The sequence below is a fragment of the Poecilia reticulata genome, chromosome 9, assembly GCF_904066995.2.
Source record: "Poecilia reticulata chromosome 9, P_reticulata-male-v2, whole genome shotgun sequence".
Classification (NCBI taxonomy): Eukaryota; Metazoa; Chordata; class Actinopteri; order Cyprinodontiformes; family Poeciliidae; genus Poecilia; species Poecilia reticulata.
In genome coordinates, this window is record NC_088838.1 from 25665466 (window position 1) to 25676709 (window position 11244).

Here is an 11244-nt window from a genome sequence, read left to right on the forward strand (position 1 = left end):
ACTGAAAAAATACATTTATCTGTTGAGTTTGGTTGTTAAAGTGAAAACATCGGCACCCTTTCGGTATTAGATTCTTGTTGTTGTCACGGATCAACTGTTAAAATACCTTACATTAGTTTAAATCAGCATAATACAGGTTATTATGCTGGGACAACGAAATCTGTTTTTGTCTTTCCCACTCCTATTGGGGATGATGGGGTGATGTGCAGCATTATTATCTTTTATTTATTTATGTATTTATTTTTTAACATTTTACATGTTCACCAACACGTTTAGTGTTGTACACATCCCCCCATGTTCCTGTGTCGCCATCAAAGCTTATGGAGAACAGCAGACAAAGCGTCATGTGGCTTTCTTTCGATTTCTTCTTTCCAGGTGTGTGTTCCTGTGATTTGTTTTCTGAAAGGTCAAACATTTACATGCTTTGGTTCTGTTTCCTGTCTCATGAAAAACTCTCATTTTCAATATTTAATCCTTGTTTTTTTATTATTTATTTTCTTTAATGAAACTCATAACCTGGATGATTTCTACTGTCATATGACTCACCAACAGCTTTTTGTTTCTGAAACTGACCCAACTGCTGCAAGTCCTTCCCACTCCTGCACTATTTTTCCAATTTCCTTTCATATTGTGTTTATAGCTGGATGTTGTCAAGCTCAACATGTTCATTAGGTGGCGGTGAAGCATCATTTTTTTTCAAGTCTAATTTGGAAAAATGCCCCACTTGTTGTGGTCCACCACTTTGACATTTCTCCAACCTTCTTATATAGGATATAATTGGTGTTCACGATTCAACAAGCAACTTTTCCTGGATCTCAGGAAGAGTGGCTATTATCAAGGCAATGGATAATGGCAATTTAAATAAATAAACAAACAAACATTAAGGAGGAGATTGGTAAAAATGCTCTTAATTCAAATGTTCCAGTATTTGGTCGATTAATAGAAAAAGAAAAGTCAATTTTACATTTGCCACATGTTTTTGATGATAATTAAGCCTGTTTGTTAAATATTCTGTTCATTTATGAGACAAAGTGGGACTTCTTGTTAGGTCTAAATTCATAATAGTGATCATAATAGTGGTGGTTATGTTTTTCCTGCTCTTCTGGGGCCCAAGCATGTCCTACACCATCCTGTCATCACTGACTGGAAAGTACATTAGTTTTAAGAACGATGCACTCAATCCTCTTAAAATCCTGTCCAGGAGCAACGCGCTTTGCACTCCGTGTCTTTACCTGTGGGCGAGTCCCGCCCAGCGAGCAGCGGCATGGAAAACTGTTTGGAGCAAAATCTGCAAAAACTGAAAATGGTTTGTTGACCACTTAATTTTGAAACCTAATAATTTAGATTTATTTTAAGGAGACAACACACACACACACAAAATACTTCACTAATTCTTACCCTTTTCTCTTTTAGGTTTACTAAGATCTTGAATGTCACTTCCACATAGGTTAGTTTCTTGTTTTAAATTGCATACTTTTGTCGAAATTGGATTGCTCTGGTGAATGGTATATTTTTGTCACTGGAAGTATTAACTATTTTGATTCACTGATGTTGAATGTTTAGTTTGTTTTTTCCCTGGTGCTCTATGTCTTGAAAGGTGTCCTATAAATCAAAAATTGCTTACTTTCAAAAAGTCAGGTCATGAAAACAAAGTGAAGGAAACTTTGGACATAGCAATAGGTCCAGTGATGACGACGTTTGCCCTATTTATTTATTTATTTATTTATTTATTTATTTATTTATTTATTTATTTATTTATTTATTTATTTACGTAAAACAATCTCTATGGCAACTGTTGCCTACAGAAAACTAGATTTTTACTACCAATCAAAAACAAAACAATAAACGAACATTTCGTACCATCAGAGCCTATTTAACCATTTTTTCTTTGATAAATTGTGTTATAAAGCTATGTTTATATCATGATTAAGCACATTTTATTTCTGTTAGCTAATTATTTTTAATAAATCATGGGAAATAATTGCCATAATAGTGCTTTTCAAACTCTGAAAACTCACTGATACGCCTGAGTGTAAGGAGCTGTTCAACACAGTAGTACAGTAGTTTGATTTATAGACAGCCAATAAAGACGCTATAATAACGATTGTCTTCCAAATATTTTTTTGATTTTATTGCATGAATTAAAAAATAAACATGTTTGATCAAATGAGACTCCAGCCCGAACTCCGCATAATAATTGTGCACATCCTGTCGTTTTGAAAACCGAATAACATTGGCCTCATCCAGCTTTCAAAGCCTTGAAACACGAAACACAAAACCAACCGATAAGAGGCCCAAACACCGGTTGTCATCACAGCCACATTATCCGCATTTTCAGCACCTTGGACAGCAACCTAGTCATGGATTTATCAAGATTATTTTCATCCAAAACTAAGAAAGTTACAATACAATTACACCATCAGTTACAGTTACACCATAACTTATCATAACATGAGTTATGATAAGTTATGGGAGGGGAATGAAGGGTCATCAAAACTCCGTCCAATCCATTAACACCAGTATGTAGAGGATTCATTCTATGTGGAACAAAGTCTTTAAAACAGACTGGATGTTTTGTTTCGGTGGCAGACCGTCCTGTCCTGCTTCCACTGCACCTTCCCATCATGTCCACCAACTTCACTTTGGTTCCTCTGTGTGTTGACTTTACCTCTCCAGGAGACTATTTTCTCTTCGTTTTCCACGTCATGTCGGGGATCAGCACTGTGCTCGTAGCGGGCTCTGTGGTGTGCGGCATCATTTCCACCCGGGCTCTTTTAGTGCAGCACCGCTTTATATTTATGCTGAACACCAGCATTTCTGACACGCTGACAGGCTGTGGCATTTTCTATCAGTTTCTTTTCGATGTGAGGGAGGACTATCCTTCCAAAAACGGGACGTTTTATATTTTGCCCTCTCTACTGGGGGTTAATATCATGACGTTTTTATTCGCGCAGTTTGATCGGTATTTTGCTGTTTGCCATCCGTTCTTTTACGCTCGTTTTATCTCCACAAAAGTTGTCGTCGGTGTGACCATTTATAGTTGGGTGCATGTTTACGGCCTTTTGGCCATCCAGCGCATGGTCCCATTGTCGAAAGCTTTGGACATTGCAGTTTATAGCAGAATAAGCATCTTTGTAATTATTATCTCCAAAGTGTCAATGACTATTAAGCTTCTTTTCGTGGTCAGATTCCAGCTTCTCCGGGAGCCTCCAGGCCCGGAGAGAGACAGTAAGAAAGAGTCTCTGTTGATCATAATAGTGGTGGTTGTGTTTTTCCTGCTCTTCTGGGGCCCCAGCATGTCCTATACGATTCTGTCATCGCTGACTGGGAAGCACGTTACTTTTAAAAACGATGCAAACAATCCAATGAAAATCCTGTCCAGGAGCAACGCGCTTTGCACTCCGTGTCTTTACCTGTGGGCGAGTCCCGCGCTCCGAGCGGCCGCGTGGAAAAGTGTGTGGAGGAAAATCTGCAAACCACGAACATGGTTGGTTGGTCATTAGGTTTTAAAAGTTAACACTTTAGACTTGCATCTAGGAAACAGACAAGACACAACACGTCAAAACCTTTGTCGGTGTAAAGCGGAAGAAAAACCATTTGATTCAACTTATGCTTGTACTTTTCTTTTTTTAGGTCTATTAAGGTTTCGAAGGTTTGAGCTTTCGGACTTCCACACAGGTTTGTAGTTTCTCATTTTAAATTCATGTCTGTTGAAATATATATTTGTATAGTTATTATTTTATGTCAACCTTTACGTGACAACAACGGACTTTACAAACTTTCACCCAACATCATTGAAGCTTTCTTTTAGTCCCTTTGTCTTGTAGTTGAAATTATTCTGCTGCATACATGCATATTTATAAAATTATGGCAAAAATGATCGTTGTTTAAAAATAATACTTGCTCTACTGCAAAGATGAACCACAAACAGGTAGAAGGCAAGGAAAAACAGACATCAATACTTGAACGGTAGTAAATCTACACTTTCAGATTTACCTGAAAAAAGAATAAAGAAAGTTAAATAAAGGCCCTAGAATGAATTTGCTGCAAAAGAAAGGGAAGGTTTTTTGCAGTATTTTTTATTGTTCCCTTCATTTGTTTATCTTTAATTAAATTGTGCAACATTTGAAGGAAACTGGTTGAAGAAAGTTACTTATTCCAAGCCTGCGCTCTCTGCCGTTTCCAAACATTTCATTGTAATGAACTCTTGTTTAGTGTTGTATGTCTTGAACTGATCGAATCTGAAGAAACAAGATATATGAAATTAACATTTTTGTTATTTATTTATTTTTTTTAATTAACAGGAACTTTGTTAATCTGTGGGAGATCCACACACAACCACAACTATCTGTTTTCTCTTCTTCACCGGTTTGGTCACAAGTCGCTAAATTGTCCTCTAAATCTGCAACCATCATTTGTTCCAAATCAGGTCTTTCATTCACAAGCAGCACACACAAGCTGATTCCACAAGTTTCCAGTTTTCAGGTTGGAGGTCAAGACCGCCGGGAGGCCATTCCATCTCTTCTCAAATTCTGGACGTAGTCTGTTATAGATCCTGATCTACAAAGGCATCTTGAATGGAGTTTGGCCATACAGAGTTACCACTCATCAGAATCTCTTCTCAGTATCTGAATAGAAACTGCCTCTAATGATGACAAGCCCTGTTTTGTCCAGAATAATATATGTCGTCCACCAGCATCACCCTTAATCCAGCAAAAGTTATTTAGCATTGAGGTCGTTGCAAGTTTTCAATGAAACTATCCCTGTGGCTCTACTTATAAGTGCAATGTTTTTTTTTTCCCTACAAATGTTGCCCCTTTTAACATTTGTACATGTTTTATTTGCTACGACATTAAAAAAATTAATCTCTCTCCTCCAGGGATGACATTACATGTAAATCAATCTTCTTTATATACAAATGCTAGATGAGTTCAATGTAGGCATTTTTGAAAAATAATAATAATAATGAACTAATCTGAAAACATTTTTTATCTGAAATTTGAGTAAAGTCATGTCTTAGTATACTTCTCTCCAGGAACATCCTAGTAAACAGTAAATATTTCTGTATTTTTGACTATTCTAACGCTCACACATTTCCAGTGTTTGAAACACTAATAACTCTTGGTTTTAATAGATAAAGTCCCCTTTGTATTTCTATTAAAACACAGTTTATATATATATATAAGAATTATTCAGTTAATAATAAAAGACTGTCTCCCAAACCAGCAGTGGGAAATCAAACCAAACTTTATTAATCTTACCGCCCTCTAGTGGAAGCTTTTTACTTCCACCTGCGTGTTTCTCACTACAACAACAAAACCTTTAAGACGCATTCTAAGCACAAATAAAGACCTAGATTTCACAAAAATGCCCGTATATGGGAAACTGAAGCTTAAAAACTTTAAAATGCAGTACAATAATCATCATCGACTTTATTAAAGACTCAAATATGTCCATCTCAGGGGGAAAATAAATAATAATAGTAATGTATTGTTCCTTCTCTATTTTAGATGTTCCTATTTTATCCCCACTCTACAGAGCTGTCCTGTATGTCAAAATATTATTATTTTGGGGGCTTTGGCTGTTGGTTAATTATTAAATTGTCAAGCCATTAGGAAAAAACAGGTGTATTATTTTTATCAAATACAGTTTAAGGCATTTATATTGTTTTCTTTTTTTATTTGTTTGTTTTTGTCTAAATAAAATTGTTTATCAGCCAAATATCAACGAAGTTCAGACGAGCTTTTTCTTGTGCTGCATTTCTAGTGTTTAATTTAAATTCAAACACTTGAATTCAAGTGTTTGAATTATATACAAGGCCTTGAACCTCAATACAAGAGCAAGTGGACAGTCAAAACCATCCAGAACTTTATCACAGACACATCTGCTATGTTCCTTGGTCTTTGTGATGCAGTGTGTTTTCTAAGGTTCTTGAGTTAACCTCTGTATGGTGGCTCATAGGGGTCAACAAAATGTAAAAGCCACAATAAAAGTCACAACACAAAAAAGTTACGACAGATTCAAAAGCCACAACTCAAAACCAAATGCGCAACAGAACACCAAAGGTTACAACACTCCAAAGTCAAAGCACAGCATCAATAAAAACAACACCACACCAAAACCCACAACAAAACTAAAGGTACATAAAACACCAAAAGCCACAACGCATCAACAGAATCCACTTTTCTACTTGTAACTTGTAAAAGTTGTTTCACTTTTCATTATGTGTAACTTTGTGTTGATCTATTACACAATAATAAAACATTTTAGCACAATGCAATGGAAATTGTGGATGTGACAAAAAATACTTTTGCAGGATACGGTACATCAAGAGAGAATTGAGTTAAACTCCGAGGAGTTCATCTCCAGTGACTTTCCAGAACATAAATAGTGATGTCTGTGGCTGAGCTTCATTAACGATGCTCCTGTCCAACATGACAGACTCTGCAGCAGCAGTAGTTCCTCTCTCTGTGGACTTCAGCAGACCTGAGCACTACTTCATCTTCATCTTCCAGATTTTGTTCGCCACCACCACCGTCCTGGTTGCAGGGACGGTGGTGATCGGGATCTCGGCCACCAGAGCGCTCCGCCTTCAGAACCGCTTCATTTTCATGCTGAACACCAGCATCTGTGACACTCTGGTGGGCTTCTCTGTGTATTACCTGGGCCTGTTCGATGTTCAGGAGGGCTATCCGTCCAGAAACGGGACATACAATGTGTTGCCATCACTTTTAGGGGTCAACATCCTGACCTTTCTGTTTGCTCAGTTTGACAGGTATTTTGCTGTATGTTATCCGTTTGTCTACAGCCGCTTCATAACACGGCAGGTTGTGATAGGATTAAACGTCTATTGCTGGCTGTACAACGCTACTCACCTGCTGGCCAGGAACCTGCTGCCAGTCTCCAAAGCCATGCAGCTGTATGTGTTCAGTATAGTCTTCTTTCAGCTGATAGTGCTCACCAAAGTGGTCATGACTGTCAAACTTTATGTTGTAGCCAAGTATCAGCTGGAGAGGGAGCCCCCAGGTCCAGAGAGAGAGAGCAAGAGGGAGTCGCTGACGATCATTATTTTTGTCGTGATAAGCTTCCTGGTGTTGTGGTGCCCCTCTTTTGTGAATATTGCCATAAAGTTCTTTACAGGAGGGGGGCTGACGTTCAGGAGTGAGGCCACGAACCTTTTCGCGATCCTGGCCCGTTTTAATGCAGTGTGCACTCCGTCCGTTTACATGTGGGGGAGCCCGGCCCTGCGGGAGGCCACGGTGAGGACGGTGTGGGGACGGCTGTGCCCCCGGTGCAGCAGGAGACAGTAAGTGCGTCTTGCGAACAAAGTGCAGTTACTATTCAGTACAACTGAATGTTATTCATTTCTGTAAGGCATCAGGAAAGATAAAAGTCTCCCAAAAAGTTGCTTTCTAAGCCGGTGTGATTTATATGCATAACTGATGAGAAATGATCCTATCAAGTAATGGCAGTTTGAACTCATAAATGCTCTTTTTTATTTCCAGATGTGGCTCACGTTCGAAGGCTGATCCCACTAAGGCGCCAAGATGAACAGAAATATATTCCTCCACTTTTGTTATTTTGTGAAAACAATTTAAACAGTGCTGCGTTAGTATACATAAGATGCTTTTGTTTTCTGTTTTTCAGTTAAGTTCATAATCTTTGTCAATTCAGTACAGTAATACTGATTCAATTTAATAAGACTGATCTTAAAAAGTGTAGTATCACAGCCTGCATATTCTACCCTTGTGGTTAGAAAAAGAGTTTATTTTTTAAAACTAATTGAAACTTGCTGATTTGGCTGCTATTGTAAAATTGTAAATCTCCCTCAAATTTCCAAATGTAGTTTTTTGGTTCAAACTTCTGGGGTGCAAAGTTTATAAATCCATTGACATTCCTGGGACATATTCCAAGCCTTGACCCATCCTGTGTGATAAATGTTGATCCCAAATTCAGAGAAACATGTTTACATCTCCCCAAAGTTCCTGTTAAGATGTATTCTCTTATGTCTTCTTGGAAATATGATGCTCCTCTTCCTCCATGTTCCTCATTTCTTCAATTAGAGAAATTATAAATCATCAAATTCTAAGTTATTTTCCTCACTCTTATTCAAATTTTAGTTTCCTAAACCAATATTATTTTTACAACGCTGTGAATTTGTCTGAACTTTGAACAAAGTTCTAAACTTCACACATTCCTTGTTTTCATTTTTTAATCAAATTTTGTTTTGTTGTACTTTTTAATTACTTGTTATATTTTTATGTTTTGTTTTACTCACTTACTCTAATAAAATGCAGTTTCATCTTTTTATAGACTAAAACGTTTCCGAGCCTTGAGACGTGCAGGATAAAATTCCTCGAACTCATGACGGAAGAAACTCAGTTCAGCTGTTATTGCAGCAACAGGAAAATGTTTTCTTTCCTCCCTCATCAGTTTCAGTCACATCCCCGTGCCTCAGTGTAAAACTAAAGAAAACCTACTAATAACCACGAGGCTATTGAGCAATGATAGCCATCACTAACTGGTGCGTGCGCATAGCTGCGCTTCCTTGGTGCATATTGTGCGCAAATAACCCTGTAATTTAAGGGAAGATTCCGTGCTGTCAAATTTTCCGAAACCTGACGACCTACAGAAACAAACAGTTTTATGTTTTGTTTTCTGAAGTAAAAAAAAAAAAAATGCAACTCAAATTATATCTCAGTGGTTTAGGCTCGTAGTAAATTTGTTTTCTAAATGCGGGCAATCAAGATCCAGTGCTGTTAGGAAAAAAACAAAACAAAAAACAAAAAAACATTCGTGTGAATGCAGCTAACGAAATAAAGAATTAATCATTTCTGTGTGTGGCGCGTTGCTCGAATGAATCACTTTGCAAAGACGGAGTAGCTGGTTTCACTTCCGGTTTTGGGTTTTAGCAAATACTTGAAATTGTGACACAGGGATTTTTTTTTTTTCAAAAATGTCATGTCTATAGATTTTGTTTGGAACAGGAGAGGGAAAAAACAAGGGAAAACATTTCAAATGTGTGAATAAGTGTCTCTACTGGTGATGTATCAATGCTGCTACAGAATAGAAAGAAAAACACAGAATGAAAAATTTAATGAAGAAAAATATAGAATACAATCTCATCTGTATTACACAAACACTGCACATAGTATAGACAGCATACAGGTGAATAAGATGAACAGCATATCACTTCAGATCAGTGATGTAATATAATAAGAAATAAAAGTAAACAAAAACTAAACTGAACACTTTCATTAAAAAGACAAAGTATGAAAAATATGGTTTCAACCCATGAACAAATGACATTCAATAAAATAGTTGAATTATATGTTTGTCTTCATCATTTATTCCATCACCATCTTACATTTCAAGTATAAAACTGAATATTGTGATCTTATTGTAAAGACCAAACAATGTGGTGAAGAGTTGTGGAGTAGAAGAAAAATATACAGTTTTAATTTTTATTTATCAAATAAAAGCCTGAAAAGGGTGGCGTGCATATTGTAAATCCACTTCAAAATTATATGCCACTGAGTGTAAGTGGCATATAATTTCACAATTATAGTTTCAATCAAATAAAAAGTAAATAAAATACCTTTATTGTTTTGGTTACATGATTAAAAGTTAGAAAGTTTTGAAAGTTTTGCAAAAGTCTGAAGAGAGAATTGAGTTAAACTCCGAGGAGTTCATCTCCAGTGACTTCCCAGAACATAAATAGTGATGTCTGTGGCTGAGCTTCATTAACGATGCTCCTGTCCAACATGACAGACTCTGCAGCAGCAGGAGTTCCTCTCTCTGTGGACTTCAGCAGGCCTGAGCACTACTTCATCTTCATCTTCCAGATTTTGTTCGCCACCACCACCGTCCTGGTTGCAGGGACGGTGGTGATCGGGATCTCGGCCACCAGAGCGCTCCGCCTTCAGAACCGCTTCATTTTCATGCTGAACACCAGCATCTGTGACACTCTGGTGGGCTTCTCTGTGTATTACCTGGGCCTGTTTGATGTTCATGACGGGTATCCTTTCAGAAACGGGACATACAGTGTGTTACGGGATCTGCTAGGGGTCAACATCCTGACCTTTCTGTTTGCTCAGTTTGACAGGTATTTTGCTGTATGTTATCCGTTTGTCTACAGCCGCTTCATAACACGGCAGGTTGTGATAGGATTAAACGTCTATTGCTGGCTGTACAATGCTGCAAACCTGGTGGTTAGGAACCTGCTGCCAGTCTCCAAAGCCACACAGCTGTATGTGTTTGGAATCATCTTCTTTCAGCTGATAGTGCTCACCAAAGTGGTCATGACTATCAAACTTTATGTTGTAGCCAAGTATCAGCTGGAGAGGGAGCCCCCAGGTCCAGAGAGAGAGAGCAAGAGGGAGTCGCTGACGATCATTATTTTTGTCGTGATAAGCTTCCTGGTGTTGTGGTGCCCCTCTTTTGTGAATATTGCCGTAAAGTTTTTTACAGGAGGGGGGCTGACATTCAGAAACGAAGCCACAAACCTTTTTGCGATCCTGGCCCGTTTAAATGCCGTTTCCACTCCATCCGTTTACCTGTGGGGGAGCCCGGCCCTGCGGGAGGCCACGGTGAGGACGGTGTGGGGACGGCTGTGCCCCCGGTGCAGCAGGAGGTAAGTACGTCACAGAAGAAAAAGAAGAAGGCAAAAAAAAGTTAAATTACAGCAAATGTGACGTGGAGATGTTTTACGAACACGTCAAGTATAAAATCAATGTGATTTAATGTATATCGAAAATTGATCGCTTTGTCCACAGATGGCTCATGTCTGAAAACAGAAATGTGCTGAGATAATTGGAACAAAGTCTGAAGCAATCTTTTAGATGAGCAATTTAGCATCACTACCTAAAAGTATATGACTAAATGCGTTTATTTCTGTTTTGTTATTTTTATATTTCAGTGAATCATATTCTAGAATTATTTCACACGGGTGATGTTTTCAGACCTTCTGTTAATTATGATGATTTTTTTTTACCTTCAGTTGATAAAAACCATGACATATGAGACATATTACATCAACAATAAAAAACACTACTGACATTTAATTAATACAACTCACAGCTGGATTAATTAAATGTATGTTCATCTCCTGCCTGACTGTTACTGTCAATACAAATGAGCCTCATGATTTACTGAACATATAAAATAAATAAAGAATATGTAGGGCTATATGTTTACTAATATTTTTTACATATGTTTTGGATTTTCAACTGATTTTTTCAAAGG

The 11244-nt window shown here is 37.7% G+C and overlaps 3 protein-coding genes across 4 annotated transcripts; all 3 read left to right on the forward strand.

Annotated features, from left to right (window-relative positions):
* The first annotated feature begins 1972 nt into the window (after nt 1-1972).
* Nucleotides 1973-7242, forward strand: LOC108166553 (uncharacterized). 2 transcript variants are annotated; one of them, XM_081610791.1, is made up of 3 exons: nt 1973-3487; nt 3634-3678; nt 7141-7242. In XM_081610791.1, exons 1-2 carry the CDS (start codon nt 2625-2627, stop codon nt 3656-3658), a joined length of 888 nt encoding a protein of 295 aa, XP_081466917.1. In that variant the 5' UTR covers nt 1973-2624; the 3' UTR covers nt 3659-3678; nt 7141-7242. The 2 variants fall into 2 exon arrangements, with proteins under 2 accessions (XP_081466917.1, XP_017161991.2); XM_017306502.2 differs by lacking the exon at nt 7141-7242 and having other exon boundaries at nt 3634-6065.
* LOC145552828 (uncharacterized) lies at nt 6215-9331 on the forward strand. Its single transcript, XM_081610790.1, has 2 exons — nt 6215-7306; nt 7506-9331. Exons 1-2 carry the CDS (start codon nt 6420-6422, stop codon nt 7549-7551), a joined length of 933 nt encoding a protein of 310 aa, XP_081466916.1. The 5' UTR covers nt 6215-6419; the 3' UTR covers nt 7552-9331.
* Nucleotides 9332-9495: 164 nt separating this feature from the next.
* Nucleotides 9496-11161, forward strand: LOC108166557 (uncharacterized). The gene has a single exon (XM_081610792.1). It carries the CDS (start codon nt 9750-9752, stop codon nt 10635-10637), a length of 888 nt encoding a protein of 295 aa, XP_081466918.1. The 5' UTR covers nt 9496-9749; the 3' UTR covers nt 10638-11161.
* Nucleotides 11162-11244: the final 83 nt, after the last annotated feature.

What these genes read in the sequence shown, in the direction of transcription:
- LOC108166553 (XM_081610791.1), top strand. Translation starts at nt 2,625, where the DNA reads ATGTCCACCAACTTCACTTTGGTTCCTCTGTGTGTTGACTTTACCTCT. An exon ending in ATCTGCAAACCACGAACATG is followed by an intron (nt 3,488 to 3,633) that starts GTTGGTTGGTCA and finishes TTCTTTTTTTAG; the next exon opens with GTCTATTAAGGTTTCGAAGG.
- LOC145552828 (XM_081610790.1), top strand. Translation starts at nt 6,420, where the DNA reads ATGCTCCTGTCCAACATGACAGACTCTGCAGCAGCAGTAGTTCCTCTC. An exon ending in CCCCGGTGCAGCAGGAGACA is followed by an intron (nt 7,307 to 7,505) that starts GTAAGTGCGTCT and finishes TTTTATTTCCAG; the next exon opens with ATGTGGCTCACGTTCGAAGG.
- LOC108166557 (XM_081610792.1), top strand. Translation starts at nt 9,750, where the DNA reads ATGCTCCTGTCCAACATGACAGACTCTGCAGCAGCAGGAGTTCCTCTC.